This window comes from Ciona robusta, chromosome 10, assembly GCF_009617815.1.
Source record: "Ciona robusta chromosome 10, ASM961781v2".
NCBI lineage: Eukaryota > Metazoa > Chordata > Ascidiacea > Phlebobranchia > Cionidae > Ciona > Ciona robusta.
The window spans coordinates 5,368,830-5,393,741 of record NC_143244.1 but is presented as its reverse complement, the minus strand read 5'-3'; the positions used below and the strand labels follow the sequence as shown (position 1 = coordinate 5,393,741).

Here is a 24,912-nt window from a genome sequence, read left to right as displayed (position 1 = left end):
CCAACTTTTACATTTCTGATACTATTTAGGTGTTAATAATGTGGAAATGCTAAAGTGTTGGTAAAAAAACTCAAGCAAATGCCTGGGTGATGGTACAAACTTACTAAAACCTTTAACAACGACATTGTATCTCAACAAAAATATCAAAGCAATATTGGGAAATATTATATCGGATTTATTACAAGCGAAAAAAAATGCCACGCAAGAAAAGAAAAACTGGGGGACGGGGAAACATCTTCTGCGGATGTTTCGGAGCAGCTGACGAACCTCCGGACATACAACTGAACATGACAGATGCAATGACAGCTCCGGCTCATATCGAGACTTTCCCTCCGATGCCCTCGCCTTCTGAATTGAAAACCAAGTTTTCGGAATTTGTGGTAAATTAGTAAAACACAATTTTGGACAAATTTTCGATAAAATATTGTTTACATTTTTTAATTTAATATTGTATTTTTTTCGATTTTGGAAATTTTAAAACAGAGTTTTTGAAATTTGTGGTAAATTAGTTGAAATCATTTCCAATTTGTTTAAATTTGGAAAATGTTGACAGATTGCAATTCAGATTAAGCTACTTTTATGAGTTTAGTGTTCAATTGTGCTTAATTCGTGGTGTGAAAATTCAACTAATGATATATATGTGTTATAAACATATAAATGTACTTTTATAGGGTATAATCTAATGTCAGCCATTAATATCAGTATTTCGTGCAAGAAACTATGCCTGGAACACAGAGCACTAAGCAGTTGCATCGTCACGCGTGGCAAGGTTACTGTAGGTCTATTTTTACCCTTGTTTCCACAACTTAATGAAATCGAAACCAGCAACTAATTGCCGGCGGAATCGCGAGACGCAAGCACGTGACTAGGTCACGGGGTCAGCGATACTAGTGTGATGCCACGGACAGATGGTCGGGCGTCGGTACGTCCCGCTGGGACCTTTTTGTCGGGAAAACGACGGCCCGGGAGCGCGCCGCTGCCGATAAACGTCTGCTGGTCGAAGTAACCTAGATCTATGAACGGAAATGCGGAGTAAATGTTCGTCCCTGCTGTCTGTGCGTGCGGGAGGGAATTCGATCGATTGTGAACCTGTTCGTAGGTTGCTTTAATAGTAATCCGAATGGCCCTGTTTAAAAATATAATACTAGGCGCGTAGGACACAAGTTTTTACTAAAAAAGTATAATAAAGATGGTTATATATCTGTTAAATACGTTTTGACTTGTTCACGATGCGTATTCGTTTCGTATAACGTTAAACCACGCGCAATGACGATGCACTGCTTCCAGGCAGCGCTGAAACTCAGTGTAAACAACAATACCACATCTTCGTGCTTTGTTTAACTGCGATTTCAGTCAAACGCTCACAAGTACTTTATTAATAGAGGCCCAACACGCCATTAGTACACACGCAAAAGGCGAACGTTAGGTCTTAATTTCATACATAGGGTTTAGGGGTAATGTACCAATATATAGACTATGATATGCAAAAAGACGCTCACAAAACCTCGTTATGTATAATAAGCCGTTTTTGGCGCTTTTAACTCAAGTTTCGCGTGAACAACAATAGATTGGAATGTGACATTCGCATTCCAGGTATACCTCCTGACTTTGCATTTTTAACAGGATGAATTAGACCTCCCGTCGCAAAACCGTCAAGCAATGTTTGACCTACCACCTGAAAAGCAGTGGCAGATCTATTGCAGCAAGAAAAAGGTAAAAAACGGCATGATATTTCTTAAAATCCGCCCTATTTTGTTATATTATTGTGTAAGGGTGAGGTCCTACGTCGTGGCCCGTCATGGGACCTAATATTTTGGCCAAAGTTGGCCCAGTACCAATGTGTTAAGGCTAAACCCTATTTACTTTCTATAGGAGCAAGAAGATCCAAACAAACTGGCCACGAGTTGGCCTGATTATTACATTGATCGCCTCAACTCCATGAGCACGGTAAGCGCTATGATATAAAACAACAGCCCCCCCAAAAAAAAACTTAAAAACATATCGGATTTTTCTACCTCAAAAATGACGCAATACCTACACTTTTAGAATACAGTATAATAATGTTGGTATTTCAAAAACCACGTTTTGTATTTAGAGTTTTAGTGACCGTAGGCATGATAAACCATCATTACTTAGGAATGGCGTTAGCATGGTCTATACTTATACCAACATTACGTCACTTATTCATGGTGTGTTCCTTGCGCGTCTCAATGTTTACTTTATGTTTAATCCTAGCCATGTATCCGGTAGCAGGCCCGCTATTGCAGCGGAAATAGTCCTATGTTTACGTTACGTTGCGCTGCGTTACGTCATAGCAGTTTAACAGGGGTAATGTTTATTTTCGTTACGTCATGACACAAATTCGCCGACACATTTTAGGTGAATCACTGTTTCTCTTTCCCCGCTTATTGCCCAATTCCGTGGGTGTTAAATTGCGCTTACGTACATCGTGTCGTAGTCGCATCCTCATTTTTAGACGTGTATGTGTCATTGTAACGCGCAGTTTGCTTACCATACTATATTCTATCTTCAATATTGGTGAGATCCTACGGCCTAGGGCCCTGGAATTTAGACGAGTTTTCCCATTGCCTCTCCAAGATGTAGTATGTACCACACTATATTCTATTTCCATTCTCTTTAAAATGGGTGAGAACCTACGTTCTAGGGCCCTGGAATTTAGACCCGGGTTTTCCCATTACCTCTACTACGATATATAGAGAAGCCACTATGCCCAGGCAGCCCAGCTGTATGCTAATTTTTCATTTTAAAGTTCCGTGTTCGGCTGTTCCGTTTTACTATTGATACATTCTATGTCTCACACACATCCCGTGAACCGGCACATCATGTTACCTTTAAAAATAGAAACCGTTTCACGGGCGAGCGCGCTTCTTTCTTGCCTTGTGTTCCTAACCCCCTTTAATGTGGCTACCCTGTTTAACCAATCCGTCTTAGCACGTTCCTGAGAACCCATACAAGTGCTCACAGAATGCTACTCGACGGTCAGTCACAGAGCCAACGCAGTGTGTCAAGTGTTGCTAGCTTCAAGCTATGCTTTATGAAACCGTATTGTCCTGAGAATCGCCGCTTTTGAAAACCCTTAACCCGACGACGACGTATTGGCCCTAGTTAAAAAAAAAACGGCGCCGTAGTTATAAAACATCTTCCTATTAACGATTAAAGCCATTTTAAATTACTAGTTTTTTTTCCGGAACCCGTATTTTGTCGGAAATCCTTTACTCCTATGCGAACCAAATTCAGCGAAAAGCGACGTCTCATCTGCTGTCTGGTTTTATATATGACGTCATCACCCGATAAAAGAGATCCCCATATCGTGAGTGACGTCATCGCTTAGACCGTCTTTCACTTGCGTATGTGGTTTATATTTTCAATATGCGTGATAGTTTCTCTCTTAAAACGTGACGACTTTTCTATTGTTTATTATCTATATAGTAATAACAGCTGTCGACCGTTTCGCCAAGCAGCTTGTGTTTTTTTTTATTCCTAAATTTTAAATCAGCGTTGAGCGTTTTCCCTGTTGTGGACTACCATTATACTTGTCAATGCTTTCTCTCGGCGCCGATGAAATGTAACAATAGTACTTGCTTTTCGACGTGCCACCCTTTTATTACAATACAATCAGTAACTCGTGTTTACAAGTGCTTCTCCGCTTTCACATCCCTGCTTTGAACTGTACATTTCACACGTACCGAATCTCGCAGGCGATAGGTAACCACAACTTTGCACCAACCGCGGTGAAATTAATCACTTTTAACTTCGCTTTCTATAAAAAGGTCACTCTTCTAACTCGAGTATCGTTTTGATTTATCCACGGATCGTGTGTAATTCGATCAGTCAGCCATTTCTTTGCCGGGTAGTTAAAAATTCGATCTCTTTACCAGAGGTTGTGCAGGTTAAACGCACTGTGTAAGAGTGTTTGTATCAATTTTCCCTTCAAAACCCCTTTTCTCCGTTTTTCCTCACTGAGCAAAAGAATGAGTTATTTGTTTACTTGCCCGTCTGTTAAGCGTACAGCGTAAGCGTGTATGTATCAATTTTACCACGAAAAAGCCTTTTTCCCATTTCCCTTTACAGAACAAAGGCATAGGTAGTTTGTTTACCTCATATATCGACCGTGTTTTCATCGGCAGATGCCATCCGGTATACCATGTCCTTTAATCGTTCGTTGTCCATTGAAAAAGACGAATATAACTCGATTAGTCTTAGTCGAGTGCCGTATTACCCTTATTGATTTCCACGTTCCCGTTTCGACACTGTCGTAACTCCCTCTACCTTCAAGTGTGTCATTTAAAAGCAAAGTTGTTTTATGGCCGACTGGTCTGTAGGTTTATACCACCATAAAAAGATGAAAGCGACTCCGCTTGACCCGTTTTAGTTTAACTGACAAACCGGATATTTTAGATTTAAATGTGACGATTTCGCAGTTTACGTTTTTAGACATTTTGGCCTTATTTGGGCGTATTAAAAAAGAAAGAAGTTTTCATATACGAAATATGGTAGGATGGGGGATTGAACACCTTTAGCACATAATATCCGAACATCCTGATCGTGTTTTAAACAATTAACAACGGTCTACGGGAGTCGTAAGGATACAGTTTCATTATTCTTTGAATGTTCTTTATTTACTACCAAATGAGACGAGAAAATAGATAAAAAATGTGTCCCATCTCATTCTCCCACCCTACTATATATATTCAGTACATTCTCACACATAATGAAACAGTCTAGTTTGGAATAACGACCGTCTTTCCCACGCTCCCTCCTCCCGGCTTCATGTGTGCGTTTCCAGCAAAACACAATCAGTCATAAACAATACGAAACCCAGTTATCGGTCCCTGTACGCGTAAAAGGAGTGTTTTTTATCCAAGCAACGACATATGTGACTTTCCTGATAAGAGATCTTTAAAACCAAGCCAGACGAATGATGAAATTGCCCTAACATTGGATGCCCACACTGAATTGGCCATTTATTGCTCTTTTGGATAGAAGATTGGTTCAATACCACTTGCCTGATTATCTATTCACAGCTTACGAATTCATTCCCCTTACTGTTGTGCGTTTGGCCAATTTAACGTTATTACCACGCAAGTGAATCGAAACAGTTCCCTAGCTTATATTACTTTCATAATGTTAAAATCCCCTAAGGATGTCTCTCTGCACGGGTTCACATTATACACGATTAAAATACACCACCAACACGCCACAATCAAAGGTAGCCAACTTAACCTTCTAATTCATCGCATTCAGTTATCTGTTCATTCCCCAAAGAGAGAGAGACGCATTTACCACCGCTGCCATTCAATAGCCTACCTGCCTACGTATCCTCTTTTAAAAATAGTAACAAGTTAACAGCACGTTTGAAAATGTCCGGTTTTGAAAAAACCCATGCGCTATTATAATATTTTCTGCTGTTTGTGCAAACTACGAACAAAAAGACGTCAGTAAATGCAAATTCTTCTTGATTTGGATATTTCTTTTTCATATCAACAGTATATATTGTCGTAAAAAAGCTCGCCAAACCCACATACAGTGTATTTAATATTTTTGGACCTCCTCCGATATTTACCAGTAGCTTGTTTTCCCTTCGAAGTTATACTACGGTATACAAAAGATAGAGCTGTTGCAGTCAAAGGCAGGAAGTATCACGTATTGTAATTCATGACTAGTTTCCTGCTATCAAACTGCACCCCGTCGATGCAAAACAATTTGACTATGCACACCGCATACGTTCAATTACCACCATATACACCTATACAGTGATATTACAGAATGTGCATTATAACAACAGTTAGCGACCAGCGTATTAGTTTTCCTGGGACCGAATATTTTTTTGTGTTGTAGAAACATCGGTTTTATAATAATAAAAACCAACAAAAAGTTAAATTAAACGCGTTGTATAAAATTGTATCAAAATTACACGAACTAAAAATTGTTTTTAGACTTTTTTTCTAACCAATGTTATTTATTCTGAAAGTGAAATCCGTGAAAAGTTAAGTCCCCACACGCGCATTGGGCAATAAATCATTCCTCCCCTTATTGAACAAGACACGTCGGTGATTAGTCGACCCTGCGTGGCCCTCTGAACTCCAACACCACCCGTTGCGTCCGTTTAGGAATGTCTTCCGACCACAAGGCTTTCATTTCGCCGACCACTTACCACCACAGCGGGGGTTTAATAAAACCGAACCCGCGACTTTTGTAGCAGAGGTTTTATGTGTTTTTATTTTCTTACCGGCAATTTTCCGCTCGGCGATTTTAAGGTAATTGTTAAACATTCCACTTCGCGCGTGCCATTGCCGGAGCCGGATATAATCGCTTAAATAATGAATTGGGATACGGTGGCACTTGAAGATGTTCTAGCATATGCATCGGGATACGCTAGCGCTGGTCTGTGGGATATGCTAGTCTTCGCAAGAACAAGTTATTTCCAGAACATTCCGAGCCGCGCGTGCCCTTGTTAGACTTAGTCGCGTAAATAATGCATTGGGATTCGCCAGCACATTGGTAGACGCTAGAATATTGCATTGGGATGCGCTAGCGCTGGTCTGTGCATCCCCATGTACTTACTCAGACTGGCTTGTGTTATTGACTGCACGACGGGAAGTGAGGTCAGTGTATTCGCTGAATTGTCACTTGTTTGTTTCTCAAAACACTGTCTTGTTTATTGCCTCAAAGGCTTGCCATCACGTGCACATCGTAAGTAGCTGCCAGCCATTAAAATTACGTAATTCGTTTACAGCATATTTTCCTTGGAACTTTAGTTGCAAATTTCTTCTCAAAACCCGCTAATCCGCCCTAAGTTTGCGTAGCAACACATTTCCTGCAATTAGTGGTTGACGTTATTCACGAGTGAATAAATCCCAACCAATATTTAACACGCCGGCAAAACACTACGTAATGGGACGCTTTTTTCGCAAGCTATGCGGTTTTCTCTACGGACGTCACAGCCAGGTTACCGCGCCCAGTATTGTTAATGTCACCGAACCAAATGCGTCGCGTTGCTGCAAGGCTTGAGTCGCCAGCCAGACTTGAACTCAAGCGTTACGTTGTTACGATTTTTGGCAAGGTGTCTGCCAACTTTGTGCTAACAACAGCTCATTTTGTGCTGCCATTTTAGTTTTTTTACACGAAATACCATACAAACATGCAAAGCTATGTCATAGAAATAGCATTATATGTGTCAGTATAAGACTTTTCAAAGCAAAAAAACTACAAACAACTCTTACATGCCATATACCATAAATAACCATAAATGTCAATGAACAAAGAACTTAATCAGTCTCAAACCACAGCGGCAGATTCTTTGTCCAGAAAGTCATGTTTTTATTGTCTGTTTGTTCTGTGGCTAACATTTGTTTTACACAGTTGATCAATTCGTTTGTTTGTGACCAATTGTAAGTGACCTATTTCCATGTTATTCTCATTTGGAAATTTAAGAATATTGTGTTGTTTTTGTTTTGCATTGCAATAGCATTGTGTCATGAACAATACTCAGTAGCAATAATAGTCTAAATAAAACTATAATACTGAGCAGTGGGCATGAATATTTCACAAAAAAACATTGTTTTTACAAATTGTAATTCCCCCGTAAGACTGTATGTATTAAACACTATAAAAACTGTGGCATTCTATTTTCTATTTCAAATTTAATGCAATAAACACATACCATTTTTTAACCTTTTTACACAAGTATTGAAAATGTTAGACCAATATGGGTTTCAGTGACTTTTTACAGCTGCAATAAAGTTGTTCTGTGTTTACAGATAATGGTTTTAACTTATGATGAAGAAGAAATAGAAATGAGATTGAAACTGGTGGATGGACTCAAAACTGCTCTACGTACTCAGCCTGTCAGGTGGGTAAAATAAATAATTGTCAATTTGAACAACCCATCAGTGACTACAGGGTTGGAGTAATCTATTAAAATTTCTTACATATTATATTCTGTGTGGGTGAGGTTCTACACTGCAGCATGGTATAGATTTAGGCCTAAGTTGGCCCATTACTCTGAGCACACATACATCCATAATGATAGCAGCATCTAGGTTTGAACTGGTATCCTTTGGTTCTTTTATGCAAGCGCTATTGGGTCACATCACTGTATTTGAACCTATAGATATTATATATATTGCAGTCATATTAACTATATCAAGTTGCTTCAAAGTTAAACACTGTCTGTGACTTAATGAGCCAACACCGGCCTGTTTCTTATGGTTCATATAACTTTGCGTAATGTTTTGTTATGGTAGCTGTGTGGATAGTTTAGGTTTAGACCCCAATAAAGAAAACCTATAGTTCACCAACTGAAATATAATACATCAGATATTCACAAATCACAATTTGGTATTACGAAAAAATGTCCATGTCATTGTACATTGCTTAATTGCATCTCCTAACCTTATTGTTTTTTGCTGTGGTTTGATAAAATGACTTCCTTCCTAATGTGTTTTTTCAATGCTATTCCAGTGAAGCACCTATCCATTAAAAACCACTAAGACCATTTTGTGGTCAGTCCACTATTTCTCATTAAAACCATATTTTACACACAAAGATACCCAGCCACCATACATGAGGTGACAGACCTACTCAAGAAATTCCTACAATATATTAATTAGTAAACATTTGACCGATAATTTAGATTTATCTCACTGAAATGTGCGTTTTACTACCCCAGTACCCCTACCTCCCCTGCATTTTAAAAGTTTGGCGCCAATGTCCACAGTCCATACATACCACATAGATCTAGATGATCCATAAACCTTTTTTTCTTTGTTGTTATAATCCCAGTTTAAACGCCCAATATGTCGTGCAGGTTTGTCGTGAGATTTGCGGAACTTGACGGGATTTCCTGTCTGCTCAACTTTCTAAAGAACATGGTAGCTGAAGTACGAGAGAGTAGAATACACACATCAGCTATCGGATGTATCAAAGCACTTATGAACAACACGGTAAGAGTTTCCCTCTATTTACCGACAAATCTCGCGACCAATTTTGCATACAAGTTATCTTTCCATAGCCTGTATGACCATGTGTCTACTTTTGTAATGATTTTAAACTTTTGGACCAGTCATCCAGAGTTTATTTCTTTTGTCTCTGCCAGTGGTAAATATTCTCAAAAAGAAATCAAATTTTTGTTGAAAATAATAAAATTCCGAAGTATCAGTATACCAAAAAGTATCAGTATACTAAATTGTTTCCCCCTACCAATAATTTTGAATTTCTCTACTGCAGATCTGTAAAGTAGTGTATGTAATATGTATAATTAATAAGTGCTTTGCAAAAACTGCAAACCATTTCTGGCAATTTTTCTAAAACTCTTTTTCCAACAGCAAGGTAGAGCGAATGTGCTTGCCCACCCTGATGGGATAAACGTTATAGCTCAAAGCCTTACATGCGAGAGTCTGAGAACAAAAACTGCTGTCCTTGAAATCCTTGGAGCAGTATGCCTTGTCCCTGGTGGACATAAGAAGGTTCTGGAAGCGATGCTATACTACCAGAAATATGCAAATGAGCGAACACGATTTCAGGTAAATTGTAATGTTAGTTTGACAAAGCATTCTATTCCATATGGTGTATTTAATTATAATTTCTATGTTTACTGTTGAGGATTGGGGTGTATCATTGTTTTTGTATGATATATTGTTTTACACTGTATTCTGTATACAAACTTGATATTTGGCTAATAGTTTACCATGTAAAAAAAGATTTGTTGTTTGACCAGAACATTGTAACTGGTTCTTTATAATTTTATAATCTAACATTGACCAAATTTTATAAATAGATACTTGCATCGTTGCATGTACAGTCACACAGAATATATTTATTTTTGTAAGGATTTAAACTAATTTTGTAACCTAAAATTAAAAATATTTCACTTCAAACCTAGAACATTGTAAGTGAGCTGGCCATCAGTCACCATTCGCCAGAAGATGACAGTTTTGAAGTCGACATGAAAACAGCTGCCATGTCTTTCATAAACGCTCTCATGAATTGTGGGGCAGGCGAGGTGAGAATGTGTTCGGAATAAACTGTTTCGTGTAAATTGAAAATTACTTAACCATACCTTACTCTGTGTAAGTGGGTTTATCTATGTGATTGAGGTCCTGCAGTGTGACACATTATTTGTGTAAATGGGTTTCTATTGTATAGCCTATGAGCTATGATATAGTTCCAGAGATATAGTTTATGATATAGTTCAGCAAGCAATTTTAGGGAACCTGGACTTTAGAGCAGAGCCTTTAATTTAAGTTAAAACTGGCTACTGTCACTTTTAGTGATTAATTTTTTTTAACAAAATTAAACTCGATTTTTTAACACTTATATTGTACTGACACTACCAAGGCATATAATTAGATATAATGCCCAGTTCTGTAACTTTTGTTTATAGATTTACATTTAAAACTGCCCAAATCATGTATAGTTATTTGCATGTTGTTTGTCATGTATATGAACATGTATGTTTCCCCCACAAACACAAGTGGCCTGTAGGTCCAGTCTGCCAGCAAATTGCTCTACAAATTCTCGCTTGGTTTGTTATCTAAACAGTGATTTGAACACAAACCACAATAATAGGGCTTGTTGTAACTGCCTAACCACTGCTTTAGACCCATTTAGATCTATGTTTGACCGTTTTATAGAACTGTGTTTAAAAATTTTTCTCATGTTTCAAAATGTGTTTTCTAATGCATTTTTGCTGCAATCACATGTGTATAATTTTGTGTGGGTTTTAAAACACGTAAAAGTTGTCTTATAGTTATGAAATTTAACTACCTAACCACTGCTTCACACAGATTTAAAATTTTATTTATTACATTTCATAGAACTATGCAGAAAATCTCCTACATCAAAATATGTTATATAGACCAAATCTGCTACATTTTTTTGTGTAGAATTTGGTGTAGTTTGCAAACAATATAACACCTGTCCTATGGTTATGAAATTTTTCATATAATATCCTGAAATACCACAAATCGCACATGACAGGCAGTTATTTCCATGCAGACGTATTGTGTACATATGTGTACATGTGTAGTAATCTTTTCATCCATAAATGAAGCTTTTCAGATGCTGTCTGTTCTCTCAGATCCCATCTGACAGGCTGTGATATAGTTCAAGTTAGTTGTATATATCCTCAGGCGATCCCACGTTCTGACAGTATTAAGATATATCTTGAAATGCTTCTCACTGGCCTTTTTGTCTCGGTCTCAGCTTGCTACCTTAATGAGCCAAATACATCATACTATGTCGCACGGCTCAATGCAGAACGCCACACACATATGGCCCGTTTTACTGGCTCAAATTACCCATAACAGTTTAAGTTTGAAGTAACCTATTACACAGTTAAATTTTGGGTACATTACACACCAAGCACACTTTTGCGGCTTTGTTTTACTTTTTTACCAAAAGAAAATTATATTTTCTAAATTAGACAATATTTGTATTTTTTTATTTTTTTAACAGATTTTGAAAGGTCTTCACAGAAAGTCAAAATTAATAGTAGAGAAGCAATATCAGTTGATGAGGGCAGTAAATTGCAGCCACAAGCTCCATATACAGTTCATTCAAGTACATAGTGATATTCAGAATAGATGCTTATCCTCTCTGAATAATTCAGTGTGTTTTTGTGTATCCTGTGCTCTTATATGTTTAACCATTACGTAATCACACAACCTAAAGCGAAAGGTCACGATTACAGCCAAGTTGGTAAACAGATCTCCAGTATAATGGATCAGCTAGTACAGCAATCTACCCTACCCAGCTCAGCACACCTGAATGCATTGTTTGTCTGCTGTGATCAATAACAGTAAGCTAAGCTGCCATTTCTCTACATTGGGCTATCATGTTCACCATATATGGTGGTCATGGTCAAATTTCTTACTCATCCTATAATATGTCATAGGATAAGCTATGATCAATTTTTTAAAGCAGCAAACGTGTATTGTTGGTCACATTGCTGGCGTTTATAGACCTAAATCTCATGTATTGTATTAAGCTACTTCCAGAAGTCCCAATAAGCTGACAACCGAAAACAGATACTAAATTGTAATATCCTTTAACCAGATTAGGACAAACATTGTATTAGCTTACAGCCGTTACAGGTACACAGAATGGAAAGGCTTTTGATGTCTAAATTAAAAAATGTACAAATTGAAAAAGAAAAACACATTTGATCTGAATTATTTTAAAAATATTTATAATTTTTTGCTCCTTGGACATATTGATTAGAAAGTTAAGAATTAAACATTTTTATTTATTTTTATTTACTGCTTCTTGGGACTTTGGGCGTTACCCATATGTTATATATATATTTTTAATATTATCTTTCAAGTAATTATTAAGAAAAAAAAAGAAAAGAAAATTTTTGGAAGATTTTTTATTCAATGATGACTTTTTAGGATCATCTTGAGTTCCGATGCCATCTTCGTTACGAACTCCTCCTCCTTGGCATCCAGCCGATCATGGAGCAACTCCGGGAGTACGAGAACGAACTTCTCAATAAACACCTGGACTTCTTTGAGATGGTGAGGAGGGAAGATGACGAGGAGATTGCTTCAAGATTTGACGCGGTAAGATTATCTGAATACCTTATTATTTATTATGTTTTGTGTCTCTACCTTCAAGTTTATGCCTACTACTGCTGCTTGTGTGTCTACATTATGTTTTTGAGCTTTTAAACTCTGCTAAACTACCCCAAAGTATATTATCAGTTTAAACCACACCTTAATTGTTTACATCAACCACAGGAGCATATTGATACCAAGAGTGCAAGCGAGATGTTTGAATTTATTCAAAAGAAACTCTGCTTCACTGAAGCTTACCCCCACCTCTTATCATTGTTGCACCACTGTATGCTGCTACCATGTAAGTGCCTCCAATATTTTTAATATATAAAAGAAAAGAAAAATTGCAGAAAAAAATAAAAATATAAACACTTACAAAGTTACATTTGTGGTAACTCATAAGCGGGCATGAGGTGTATGAAACAGAACACCAGTGTTATAAGGACTGTCGTTTCCTGGCCATGTAAGACTAAAGAAGGTACATTTATTTACAAAACATCTGTTCAATAATGACTGCCACTTCCTGTCACTAAAGAATAAATTAGGTAAAGAATAAAAACACTCATTTATTCATACCTTATATTTACTTTTATATTTCGACTTTCCACAGTAAATCGAGGTGGTGCCCCGTTTCATTGGCAACTGTTTGATCGTATTGCGCAACAAATTACGCTCCAAAAGCTTGATGGAGCTGACCCTGATGTCACTTTCCTGCGTGACTTTAATTTAGAGAAGTGCCTCAAACTGTAGGTTTTTTTTTTTTTCTTTTTGCCAAATTTCTTCTGATGTATGTTTGTGAAAATGGGACATATTTTGAACATATGTAGGATATTTTTAACATATTGAATGTGTTTAAATATATTTCAAAAAAATGTTTTGTATTTTTTTACTATTAGATTGCGATGCTTTAAAATTTAAAAATATAAAGCAGCTGTTTCCCTTTAACAAAATAATCCCGGCAATACCAACACTCATTACATAGACCCTCTATTGAATTATAGGGTGTTAAATTTAGCACCCAATGTTCGTCGACAATTATAGACCATGTGCTTACCCACAACCAATGACGTGTATTGAAGTATCCACTTACGTTGTGCTCTTGACTCGAGAACTTCCTTGATCTGAGCTTGTTAAATTCATTCAACCCACACTCTGTGTGTTTAGGAGATATATGGTGTTAGGTGGCTAATATAACATTATGTGTTGCCCTGTATCCTGCAAGCGTGCTTATGTGCACACTTTGCAATATATAGATGTATTTCAAAACATTTTTTGTTCAATTTTTAGATTTTCAGCTAATTTTTTTAACTGTTTTGAAGCACAATGTAAAACATTTTGGCAAAATGATAACTTGTATAGGCATAATTGCTCACAAATGGCAACATTTTGGGTTTCTAGTTCATTTACCTTGATTTCTATGCACTTGGAAATAGAAATATACAACTTTGAAATGTGTGTGTTAATACAGATACATGGTACACACTATATGGGCCACATCCCAGTGTTTGTACATAATCACATACTAAATAACCACAGATTAAATTTCCGGTGTTTTAATGTTGCGTCATGATTACGCAACGCATTTACAATATTTGATTTCTATAATAGGGTTACTGGTGGCATTAAAAAAGAATTTCACAAAATTATTGAAAAATTGTTATTTTAGTTTATTTTTTCCTGAAACAATTCTTTTGGAAGCGGTAAACATTTTTTAAAACTGGGCACACATAAAAAATTCAACAATTTTTAATAAAAAAAATCATTTTTTAGGTTAATCAATGAAAATGAGATCAAAAAATGGAAAGACACTGCAGAGACAATGAGAAAAAGTAAGAACCTGTACTTTCATATATCAGTATCACCCTAAACTTTCTACTGCGTGCTGGTATCCTGTGTTTTGATCTAAATTTAGATTTTAAAAAGTCATGCCTGAGTTACATATGGGGTGTAATACATTCAGTGGCAATATCTTGAACCATTCAACTTATTGTGGTATGCCACCCAACCCATTACCTAAGTATTTATAAATTTCCGGCGTATTTTGTAACTAATTAAACTTTTTTCAATGTAGACCTATGGTTTGAGGTACTAGGGTTGCGTTTTAGGTCCCCTAGCATACTTTGCTGTATGGCTTTCACCTTCAACAAAAGAATCTCAACATTTATGTCGTCAAACATACAAAAAAGTTATAATTTAAAACATTCAAGTATTGTACAAAATTAAAAGTATCATACTACATTTTTGCATGTGCAAAAAAAAATTTGTACTAAGTTTCATTTTTTGTCTTAAAAAAATTAGAAATGTTTTTGCATTTTTGCACTAATTACGTATATATTTATTTTGTTTTGTGTCATTTGTACAGAACATGATGAAATGAAAGGTAATCTTGATCGTAAAGAGCGAGAATGTGAAGCCAAGACCCAGGAGAAGGAAGAAATGATGAAGACGCTCAACATCCTCAAAGGAAAGTTGGACTCGGAGTCAAAAGATCGCCAGGATTCCGACAAGAAGCTCGTCGACATGACTCAGCATGTTGAAGTGCTAACAAAGACGGTGAGTCAGCATTTTATGGCGGAAATTTTTTGGTATTTTTTTAAGCGATGTAATTTCTGCGGTGCGTTGCTTGTTAATGTGCAAGTCATGCAGTGTTGTGTGTGTTGCTGAAATGTCATTTCCTGAAAGTTTTACTTGCGTGTTTCCTTGCCATATCAATAGCTCAAAATTGGCTTTAGATCAATTTCAATTCTAAACAAACTGAAACCAAAATAGCTGCCTACCAAAATTTATGCATTTCAAAAATTGGTGCTTACCAGAAATGAGTGCCTTCAAAAAGTTGGAGGCGACAAAAATTTGTGCTCAACCAAAAATTGGTCCATAGACTGTAAAATTGTCAAAAAAATCCAGTTTTCTTCATTATCACGGTCATACCAACCTTACATTACCATAAGCATAAAACTTCATTGGCAACAATGACTAACAAAGCACTTCCTCAAGCCTCCGCCCCCATGGGAACTTTATCCATTCAAATCTCATATATTCGTATCACATTTCATCATCATAACATTCACTTCAAACAAGCTACAAAAATAGAAGTCACTAACAACATTAAAAGCATCAACTTACCATCTAATCTTAACGTCCCACCCATTTAGTTAAATACATTTTTTTCCATTATTTGACCGATATCCCCATAAAATTGAAAAATAGCAATATTGTTAAAACTTTTTATAAAATCTCACATCCTTTCCCATGCCCTACCCACATAGGCTGCAAACTTTATATAAACACAAATTAGACAGTGATAGTCACACACAATCATGTGAAAGAAATTTTACCCTATTGGATATGATGTCAACTGCTTAATTTTTGTTACCCTTTTGGATATAATGTCAACTGCTTTCAAAACCCCCATAGTTAGCTTAGCCTGCCCACCCCAGCACTCTTGGTTCTGCCTCTATTTCATTGACCACATGCCCTCATACGCTTTTTAACATTTTCCCTGCTTTAATTTCCACTAACCTTGAGTGCCTGTCCATTCATGCAGTCTGAGGACCCATATAGCTTACCACCGGATGAAAACCCGTACGAGCTGGTAAGAACCGGTTGCACTGCATGTCATAACCATTCATTTTGCATTGATACATGGAGTGTTGCTTTACAGATCTCATTTTAAACGGATCTATTGTGCAGTTGATACCAATTTGTTGTGAATGTAGTTTTTTATTTACACAACAATTTTACCTTTTGAAACTATATATTTTTATTGTTTCAGGTACTTTTACTTTATTAAATAAATACACATCTTTAAAAATTACTCTGAGCTATGAAAACAATGTATCAGTCCCACTTAATGCAATCTAAAGCACTTGAAGCTCAGGTCTGCCAAAATCTTCAAAAATTGCTATCATTTCTATAGAAAACTTGCCCCCAAATAACCTTTTGTCCTTTTAAAGTAATTCAGATGCCACTTTTTACACCACTACCATACCCAGCTTCTAATGCCTCACTATACCCATCAGTCCTTAAAAAACCACAGAAATGAGCCACAGTAGTACTTTACATACCACTCACATCTCCATTCATCCACACACAAGTGCAGAGACTTGAATGCGGCATGCTGTCACCACGTTTCATTTGTCACTCTGGGACAAAAAAAAATCAGTTTGGTTTTAAGTGGCTTGTGTAAAAATTTAGAATGTGTGTTTGTTTTGTATATTTTAACATAAAAGTTTTCCTTTTTTTTTCAACAAATTGTGAATTAAAATCAAAAAATTAAATTCTTGTTTTGAAATGAAATTTGAACAGTTTGCAAACTTAATTTCACCACACCTTTTGTTATGTATTATTATTTTACTCAAACAACTCTTCCCTCCCATAAGATCATGGATGAGAGAAAGGAAAAAGAAGCGCTTCAAGAAGCTATCAAAACTGGTAAAGCCCCCGACATACCCATTGCCCCATCTGCGGCAATCCCCCCGCCCCCTTTGGCAGTTCCACCCCCACCACCGCCCCCTCCTCCAGGTGCCCCGGCCCCACCCCCTCCTGGGGGAGTTCCCCCTCCACCCCCGCCCATGGGGGGTCCACCACCCCCACCCCCGCCTGGAGGAGCACCACCACCTCCAGGGGCCCCTATCGGCCTCCCCAAGAAAAATACCCCCAAACCAGCGAACCCACTGAAGTCGTTCAACTGGTCAAAACTGCCAGAAACGAACATCAAGGGGACGATTTGGACCGAAATTGACGATACAAAAGTAAGTTTCCAAGCTTTATTTTTATCTTGGTTCTTATAATAGCCAATATTTAGAGTATTTTAAACAAATAGACAGAATATAGCGTTAAACCTGCAGTTGTTAAAACACGATTACAGTTGAAAACATATTTACCTTTAATTTTTTTTAAAATAAGCGTGGTCGCTACTCCTAGCAGACAAACAAGCCATTTATGTTTAATTATTCAAATAAAGTACTATATTAGAGTCCAGTTGATATTTACATGCCCTCAATTACAAACTTAACTGGGAGTCAAAAAAGTTTTATCAGTTTTATTAAAATGAATGACGTGATCATAATATTAGCTACCTTTGATGCAGTAGTAAACCTTACCATCAAGCATTATATACATACTTACATGATATTATAAATCTAATAATACTGATCTGCAAATTATTTTTCTCCAAAATTTTGTAACAAACTTGTTTACATTACTCTTAAAGTAATAGAAAACCGAACAGGGAATTATTTTTGCTATTTTATAAAAGTTGTTACATTTAAAGTGCGTAAATATTAAATGCTTATAACAACTGTCGTTACCCTGCCTTGCGAGGGTAAATAAGTTACATAATTTACTCATTCACCAAGTTACATAATTCATGGTAAAATAATTCATTCATTCACTTATTTTCACAGGCTTTCAAGTTCATTGACCTCCCAGATTTTGACAACACTTTCTCTGCCTACCAGAGACAACAGGTTTGTACATACCACCCCATCCATCAAAATGCTTGTCCATAAAATTTGCATGGGGTTGTCATCTTACACCCAACCTACAGGATGTTAATTCTGTCGGCTAATTTTCAGACATGGCTTAATAATTGAAGCTATTACCAATATTTGCTGATATAAAGTGGGGCCAAGTGGGTCCATTGGATTAGAAGCATTTTTTCGCGAAAGTTTCAATCGCCTTTAAATTGCATTAATTTCAAAAGTGAATTAAGCCCTGTTGAGTGTTCTAGTCATTTGAGGCTATAAATATTTTATGTTAAGTCTTATGCCACTGCAGCTGTATTGAAGCATCCTGTTAATGCAACATATTCCTTTGAGTCTAATACCCATGTTGTTTGTGCTTAGCAACTATTTGCAATAGCAAGCAAACATTTAACAAGCTCATTTTTAGTGGTCTGCCTCCTTTTATAACTGCCATGTTTCAGTTAGATATTCTTACTCCTCTTTTATAAAGTTATTTACAAACATAAGGTGTATGCGTGTCCTTGAACAGGCCCTTAGCAAAAATTGCTCTAACCCATTGCGTCCTTATGGGTTGTTTAAATTGCCAGTTATTCACCATAAAGTTACATATGCAGTAACTCGTAAGTGGGCACGAGGTGTATGAAACAGAACACCCATGTTATAACGACTATCGTTGCTCCAACACATGAGGGTTAATAAAAACATTAGCTTAATATTACACAAGTAATGTATTGTTAGTTATTATGCATCAGCATGGCCTTGGTGGCTGTATCATATATGGACTGCGCTTTATGCTGTATTCAAATTAGTGTAAATTTATCTAGTTCTGTTTAATTTTGGGGTAAAAAAAGCAATAAATGCAAACTTAAATAACATTTTTTAACCATAAAATTGTGTAATTTATTGGCCATTTTACTACTTTTCAAAATTTATTCCAATTCCGTTTAATTTTGGGGGTTAAGTAAGAAATAAATGCGAACTTAAATAGTGAGTTTATATTTTTCAGTAAAAGTGTCATTTATTGCCTTTTTTTTCCAGTAAAAAAAACTAAATTGCAATTATAACTTGGAACAGAAACTTACCAATTTTTTACTTGAAACAATTTTTGTCAAAGTCAAGCATTTTTTTCCAAGTAAAAAAGTTGGTAAATTGCAATTATAACTTCGCGTTGGTTTGGTGCTTAACGCAATCAACACTAACATTGCTTCACTAACCACTTTGCTGTTTTATTGCATGTCTCACATACATAGGAAGCTGTGCCTGTTATGCCTAAGGTGAGATTTGATGCAAAAAATACACTGGAAAGTTTTAAAATGATATTTTAAAAAAACAATTTTTGCAAACTTTTTGTTTGAAATAAAATAAAGGCATTTTTTGTAGGGGTAAATTTTTTTGGGAAAATAGTTTTTTTTTGTTACTTTCCAGGGTATTTTTGTTAAATAATTATTCATTGTGTGCCAATTATACATTCACCTATAAACAATATATTTAGACTTTGATGGTTTTTGAAACTAATTCCTACCCGCTTGGTTTGTAATAAAACTTAACCAACTGTTTATAAACAGTGAATTGTAACATTTAATCAACTGAATACAGAAATGCTAATAAAGTAAACAAAACATTTTTTAAAATAACACATAATTTATATTTGAAAATCTTATCTTTTTGTGTATATAAATATCAATTTACTATCATATTCTTTATAGGTAAGGTCCTACAGGGCTGCATGCCAGGGCTTATAGGATATAGGACATAGTTTTGTTTTCTTATTCCAGTATGGAAATTATTTCAAAAATCCTAATCTTTGGTGGCTTTAAATCCCAATTTCCAATCCTATTCTGTATAGCTAGGGTCCTACAGACTTACAGGGTGGCATACCAGACCTCTTGGGATATGGCATACAGAACAGAGCTGGTGTATTACCAAATAAAATCTTAATAAAAACTTCTTTAGTTTTTTCTTTTGCAAATTTTTAAATAAAATCTTCCGGATGCAGAAATATGGCTCGCAGGAAGATTTATCAATCAAGAAAGTGAAGGAGTTGTCAGTAATAGATGGGAGAAGAGCACAGAACTGCACCATCCTTCTTAGTCGGTTAAAACTAACTGATGAAGAAATTAGAAAAGCTGTGCTCAGTTGTGATAAGGTGATAATATTGTTTTTAATGCTTGATTTTACTAAATACTATTAAATTCTATAAAAAAGTAGATAAAATACTTCAACTACTAAATACTTATAATATATAAATATTTACTTAAAATATAAAAATATTTCTAAATAATTCCTCTGGTGCCTATTTACCCATTAAGTTATGTGCAAACGTTTTTGTTTTACAATTCGGTATGTAACTGTATTTTTTTCCCTATATACCAAAATTTTGTTTCATTGTTACTAATTTTACTAATTTTTGGTCTTTAAAAATGTGTTTATATTCTGGTTAAAGGTGTGGAATATTAATTACCCAAACTGGATAGTTAAAATTTAAAAATGTGAATATTCCTTTTACCCAATTGGTCGAATAAAAGTTTTGTTTAATTCTACAGAGCGAGGACTTGCAAAAAGACATGCTTGAGCAACTGATTAAATTTATCCCAACTAAAGAAGAGACCGACATGCTGAACGAGCATAAAGCAGATATGGGGAAGATGGCGCGTGCCGATAAGTTCCTCTGCCAGATGAGTCAGTAAGTTGAACAAACAGTTTGTGGTTTCGTCCCATATTTGCACGAAGTCTCGACCATTAGACTTGTTTTTTATCAGGAAATTGGAAACTTTAAATCTAATTGATTTACTTAAGTGATATTGTTATCTTTATGTCCATTACTCATGAACCTTTTTTTTTATTCAAACGCACGAAAAAGTGTGATATTTATTTAATGAGTACTAGTTGAATTTAAGGAGACTGTCTGTACTGTTTATTTTGTCACAGATGAAACTCTAGTTTTTTGTGGCTGAAAATTAATTTGGTATGTATGTATAGGACGAGGGAAGAATTATAAAACTGTATCATCACGACTCCCATAAACCGTTGTTAGTTGTTTAAAACTTGATCAAGATATTTGGATATTATGTGCTAAAGGTGTCATATCTTCCCCCACACTACTATATTTATTTTGGAGTAATAGGCCAACCATGACTGCAATAGTAACTTACTCATATCCAACATAATTTTCCCACAGGATCCACCATTATGAACAAAGATTACACGCCGTGTTCTACAAGAAAAAGTTCCACGAGCGTTTATCGGAAATTCAACCAAAAGTAGAAGGTATGTTTACATTTTGTGTATTATGTTGGGCTTTTACTGTACATGGGTGAGTCCTACAGAGTGAGACTACTGAAGCCTGGAATTTAGGCCGAAACAAGCCTAATACCACAGAAAAAAACATTAGAGGTAGCTAGCGCGCTGCCTCTTATTTCAGAGGTTATGGGTTCTAGGCTCAATCTTGTTTTCATTGCGGTTTGTAGGCGTATGTGTCTTTGGTCAAGACATTTAATAGCAATTGCTTCTACCCAGTGGTTCCTTATGAGTTGTCCAAAATTTTAGCTATACATTAAGAAAGAAAAAATGTAAAAAAACATATTTTATAATGTGTTATAATGATTGCTGTTGCCCTGATACACGAGGATAAATAAATTTCATTCATCCAAAACACACACTTAACAAACCTCTTTATTTAATAGCCATACTCAAATCCTCGAAACAAATTGGGAGCAGCAAGCGCCTACGAAAGGTTCTAGAAATGATCTTAGCTATGGGAAACTACATGAATAAGGGACAGAGAGGAAACGCATATGGTTTCAAACTTCAAAGTTTGAGCAAAATGACCGACACCAAGTCTAGTGCTAACAGGTTCGTAAAAATGTTCCTTTTTTGCTTTGCTGACATGATTTCCTAAAAAATTCGGCAAGACTTCATTTTTTCTTCTACCAGGCATAATGTAAATAATCTTTGTAACATTCGGCAAGACTTAATATCCCAAAATGGCTGACGAAATTAAGGAAATAAAATGGCTGACGAAATTAAGGAAAAAAATAAAAAAGAAGAGATTGACTATTGTGTATTATAGAAATGTAACATTGATGCATTTCCTCATTGAAATGTTGGAGAAAAACTCACCAGATATTGTTAACCTTCCTGAAGATCTCAAGGAAATTGAAATCGCTGCTAGAGTAAAGTAAGCTGGATTGATATATCTTTAATTTTGGAAATCAAAAAAACATACAAAAAAAAATTGTGTTTTAATGCAACTTTAAGCTAGATTTTTTTATATCTATAGTTTTGAAAACTATAAAAACCCTTAAAAAAATTTTTTTTTTTTACTTTTTTTTAATTTTTGTGTTTTTATATTTTTTATGTTATAACTATATTTTTACCATTTGTTTAACTTTATTGTGTTATATTTCAGTCTTGGTGAGCTAGAAAAAGAAATTGGCGTTTTAAGACTTGGTTTAAAAAACTTAAAAACTGAGCTTGACATTCAAAAGAAACGTGTTGAATCCGGTCAGACATTACCAGAAGACCAGTTTGTTCCAGTTATGACCGACTTTGTTACCGTGGCGTCCGTCACTTTCCAAGAACTGGAAGAGCAACTCAGTGAAGCAAAGACAAAGGTTATTTTTGCTTGTTCATAAAACAATAATGGTATATATTTTTTACTTAAAAAGATAAGTAAAAAATAAGAATTTTAGGGTTATTTCTTGGAGAATTTAATTTTGAAAGTTATGTTTTGTGATCTGTTGGGCTTTTTAACATAGTAGGATTTACAAATGATGTCTTGATTATGATAATTTATAGGGTTTTTTTTAAACGGGCAAATTTCGTTTTAAATGTAATAAATAATAATAATGAAATAATTAATATTTTTTTGCTTGCAGTTCAACAGAGTTGTTGAGTTATTTGGAGAAGACCCGAAAAAGCTTCAACCGGATGCTTTCTTTCGCATCTTCACCGAATTTCTGGACTCTTTCAATGCAGCGAGGAAAGATAACATTGCTGCGAGGAAGAAGAAAGATGAGGAGATGAAAAGAAAACAAAAGGAGTTGGAGGTGTGTAGGAGCAAATTACAAATATTTAATGTTGAACTTGTTAAAAAAGAGAAAACTTTATATGAATTCTATGTAGAATTTTCTTTTTTAGGGCAACAGTCAAAACCGAGAGTTTAGCAATTTTACACAAAGAACTACATATATTGAAAACTGTTTTCTTCATAGCGTGATGCTGATCGTAAAAAGCGCAAAGGAGGTTCGCGTAAGAAGAGCGAAGATCAAAGAGGAGAATTTGACGATCTCGTGTCAGCTCTTAGATCCGGGGAGGTCTTTGAAAAAGACGTTTCAAAATTCCAGAAGCGTAACCGGGGGAAACGGCCTCCGAGCAGCCTAGATGACAGGGAAAGGGTTGTGTCAAAAATCACGACAAATATTTAACCTGGACACCCAGGTACCTCCTGTTCTGCAGCAGAGCCAGTCTTAATGGGCGAGATATGGGTTTGGCAAGTGCCGGCAGCAGCGTAGGTAATTCTGCACTAAAAAGGTGTACAAGATTGAGGCAGGAGCTCTGGAAGCACCTCATTTCTACTTGTACTTGCATGAATCGGAAATTGCTATCGTCCCATGCTTTATGCAAAACATAAGAGGTCTCGGTACAGAAACATACATTGCAACTTTTGAATTCCAGCGCATAAATTTCAATCAGATTATTTTATTTCTAACCGAGAACCACCTTTTCCAACCCTATAAGCCAAGGTTTTTACTGCATTTTTGTTCCTTAACCTTTTAAGCAATGTGAACTAATATTTTAGTAATCTGTTCTTTCCAGAATTGACGTGTCTTTCTTACGCCTAAGTATTAAGCATTCGTTTGTATCTTTTAAAAGTGAAAAACGCCTATTTTAGCAAAACAGAAAAAGCTGAAAAACCTGCAGCTTTCGCGCAAACTATACTGCTCTGTTTTCAGTAATTTCACATTTAATCTACATACCAAGTTCTTTTTAAAGTGATCTTAGTATACCCAGCATCATATTTATAAAGGAACCAAAGCACTCCCATAATCTGCCAGCTGTAGTGTACATCTGGCTTCTTTGTCGATTTTCTTTTTATCTTGTTACGTTCCCGGAGTTCTTGTTGCCATGACGCAAATAAATAGGCAACTGAATGAAGATGCAGAAATACTTTCCTTTCTAAATGCTTACTTCTGGTGTTGTGGCTCAGTGGTCAGGCACTGGCATTGTAAACTAAGGATACCAGGTTCAATGCTCGATAATGATAGTAGCAGTATAATACCATTAACGACGCATTTGGGCAACTGTCCATTGCTCCAATTCAGTGGTCACTAACTGGTTTTAGCATCATGGCTGTTTGAGCAATTGGCCAACTCTGGTCCCATTGTGTGCCATGCTGTAAGAATTTACCCATATAGAATTGAACCATATTGGTTGGTATGTAGAGTTTACAGTTATCACTGTGTACCACTTTTATATACTACGAGATAATATGAAATTGGACTGTAAGCAAAGGTAAATTCAACTTGTCGTGTATATGTGCCCGCTATGAATGTTAGCGTGTTCAGTACTCACAAGCTTTGTTTCAAATAATGCCTGTAATGATAAAATGTGGAAAAACCTAACTTTTCGGATGATCAAGAACAGTGAACCAAAGCTGATGTTATGTACAGTACTACAAGAAAAAAACTATTTGGGCCGTCATTTGCAAAAAAGAAGTGGAAGGACTGGTTTCCTGAATTTACTGGTTGTGCCATTATGAAGGCTGTAGTTATTTGCATTATTATATGTATATCTTTTTAGGGGTGGGGTTCTTGTTAAGGACCTGGTCACCTGGGATTAGGCCAAGTTTTGCCCATTACCCCAATATC

The 24,912-nt window shown here is 36.0% G+C and overlaps 1 protein-coding gene across 3 annotated transcripts; it reads left to right on the top strand.

Moving 5' to 3' along the window:
- Nucleotides 1-24,199, top strand: LOC149729896 (disheveled-associated activator of morphogenesis 2-like). Of its 3 annotated transcripts, XM_089886524.1 has the most exons (24): nucleotides 1-380; nucleotides 1,624-1,713; nucleotides 1,873-1,947; nucleotides 7,782-7,873; nucleotides 8,831-8,966; nucleotides 9,348-9,545; nucleotides 9,905-10,024; nucleotides 12,414-12,584; nucleotides 12,762-12,879; nucleotides 13,189-13,324; nucleotides 14,349-14,407; nucleotides 14,941-15,131; nucleotides 16,123-16,170; nucleotides 16,958-17,329; nucleotides 17,984-18,046; nucleotides 19,294-19,317; nucleotides 20,040-20,189; nucleotides 20,587-20,726; nucleotides 21,222-21,310; nucleotides 21,727-21,895; nucleotides 22,113-22,220; nucleotides 22,452-22,656; nucleotides 22,921-23,091; nucleotides 23,257-24,199. In XM_089886524.1, the coding sequence occupies exons 1-24, from the start codon at nucleotides 195-197 to the stop codon at nucleotides 23,467-23,469; spliced, it is 3,324 nt and encodes a 1,107-aa protein (XP_089742650.1). In that variant the 5' UTR covers nucleotides 1-194; the 3' UTR covers nucleotides 23,470-24,199. The 3 variants fall into 3 exon arrangements, with proteins under 3 accessions (XP_089742650.1, XP_089742652.1, XP_089742651.1); XM_089886526.1 differs by lacking the exon at nucleotides 16,123-16,170; XM_089886525.1 differs by lacking the exon at nucleotides 19,294-19,317.
- Nucleotides 24,200-24,912: the final 713 nt, after the last annotated feature.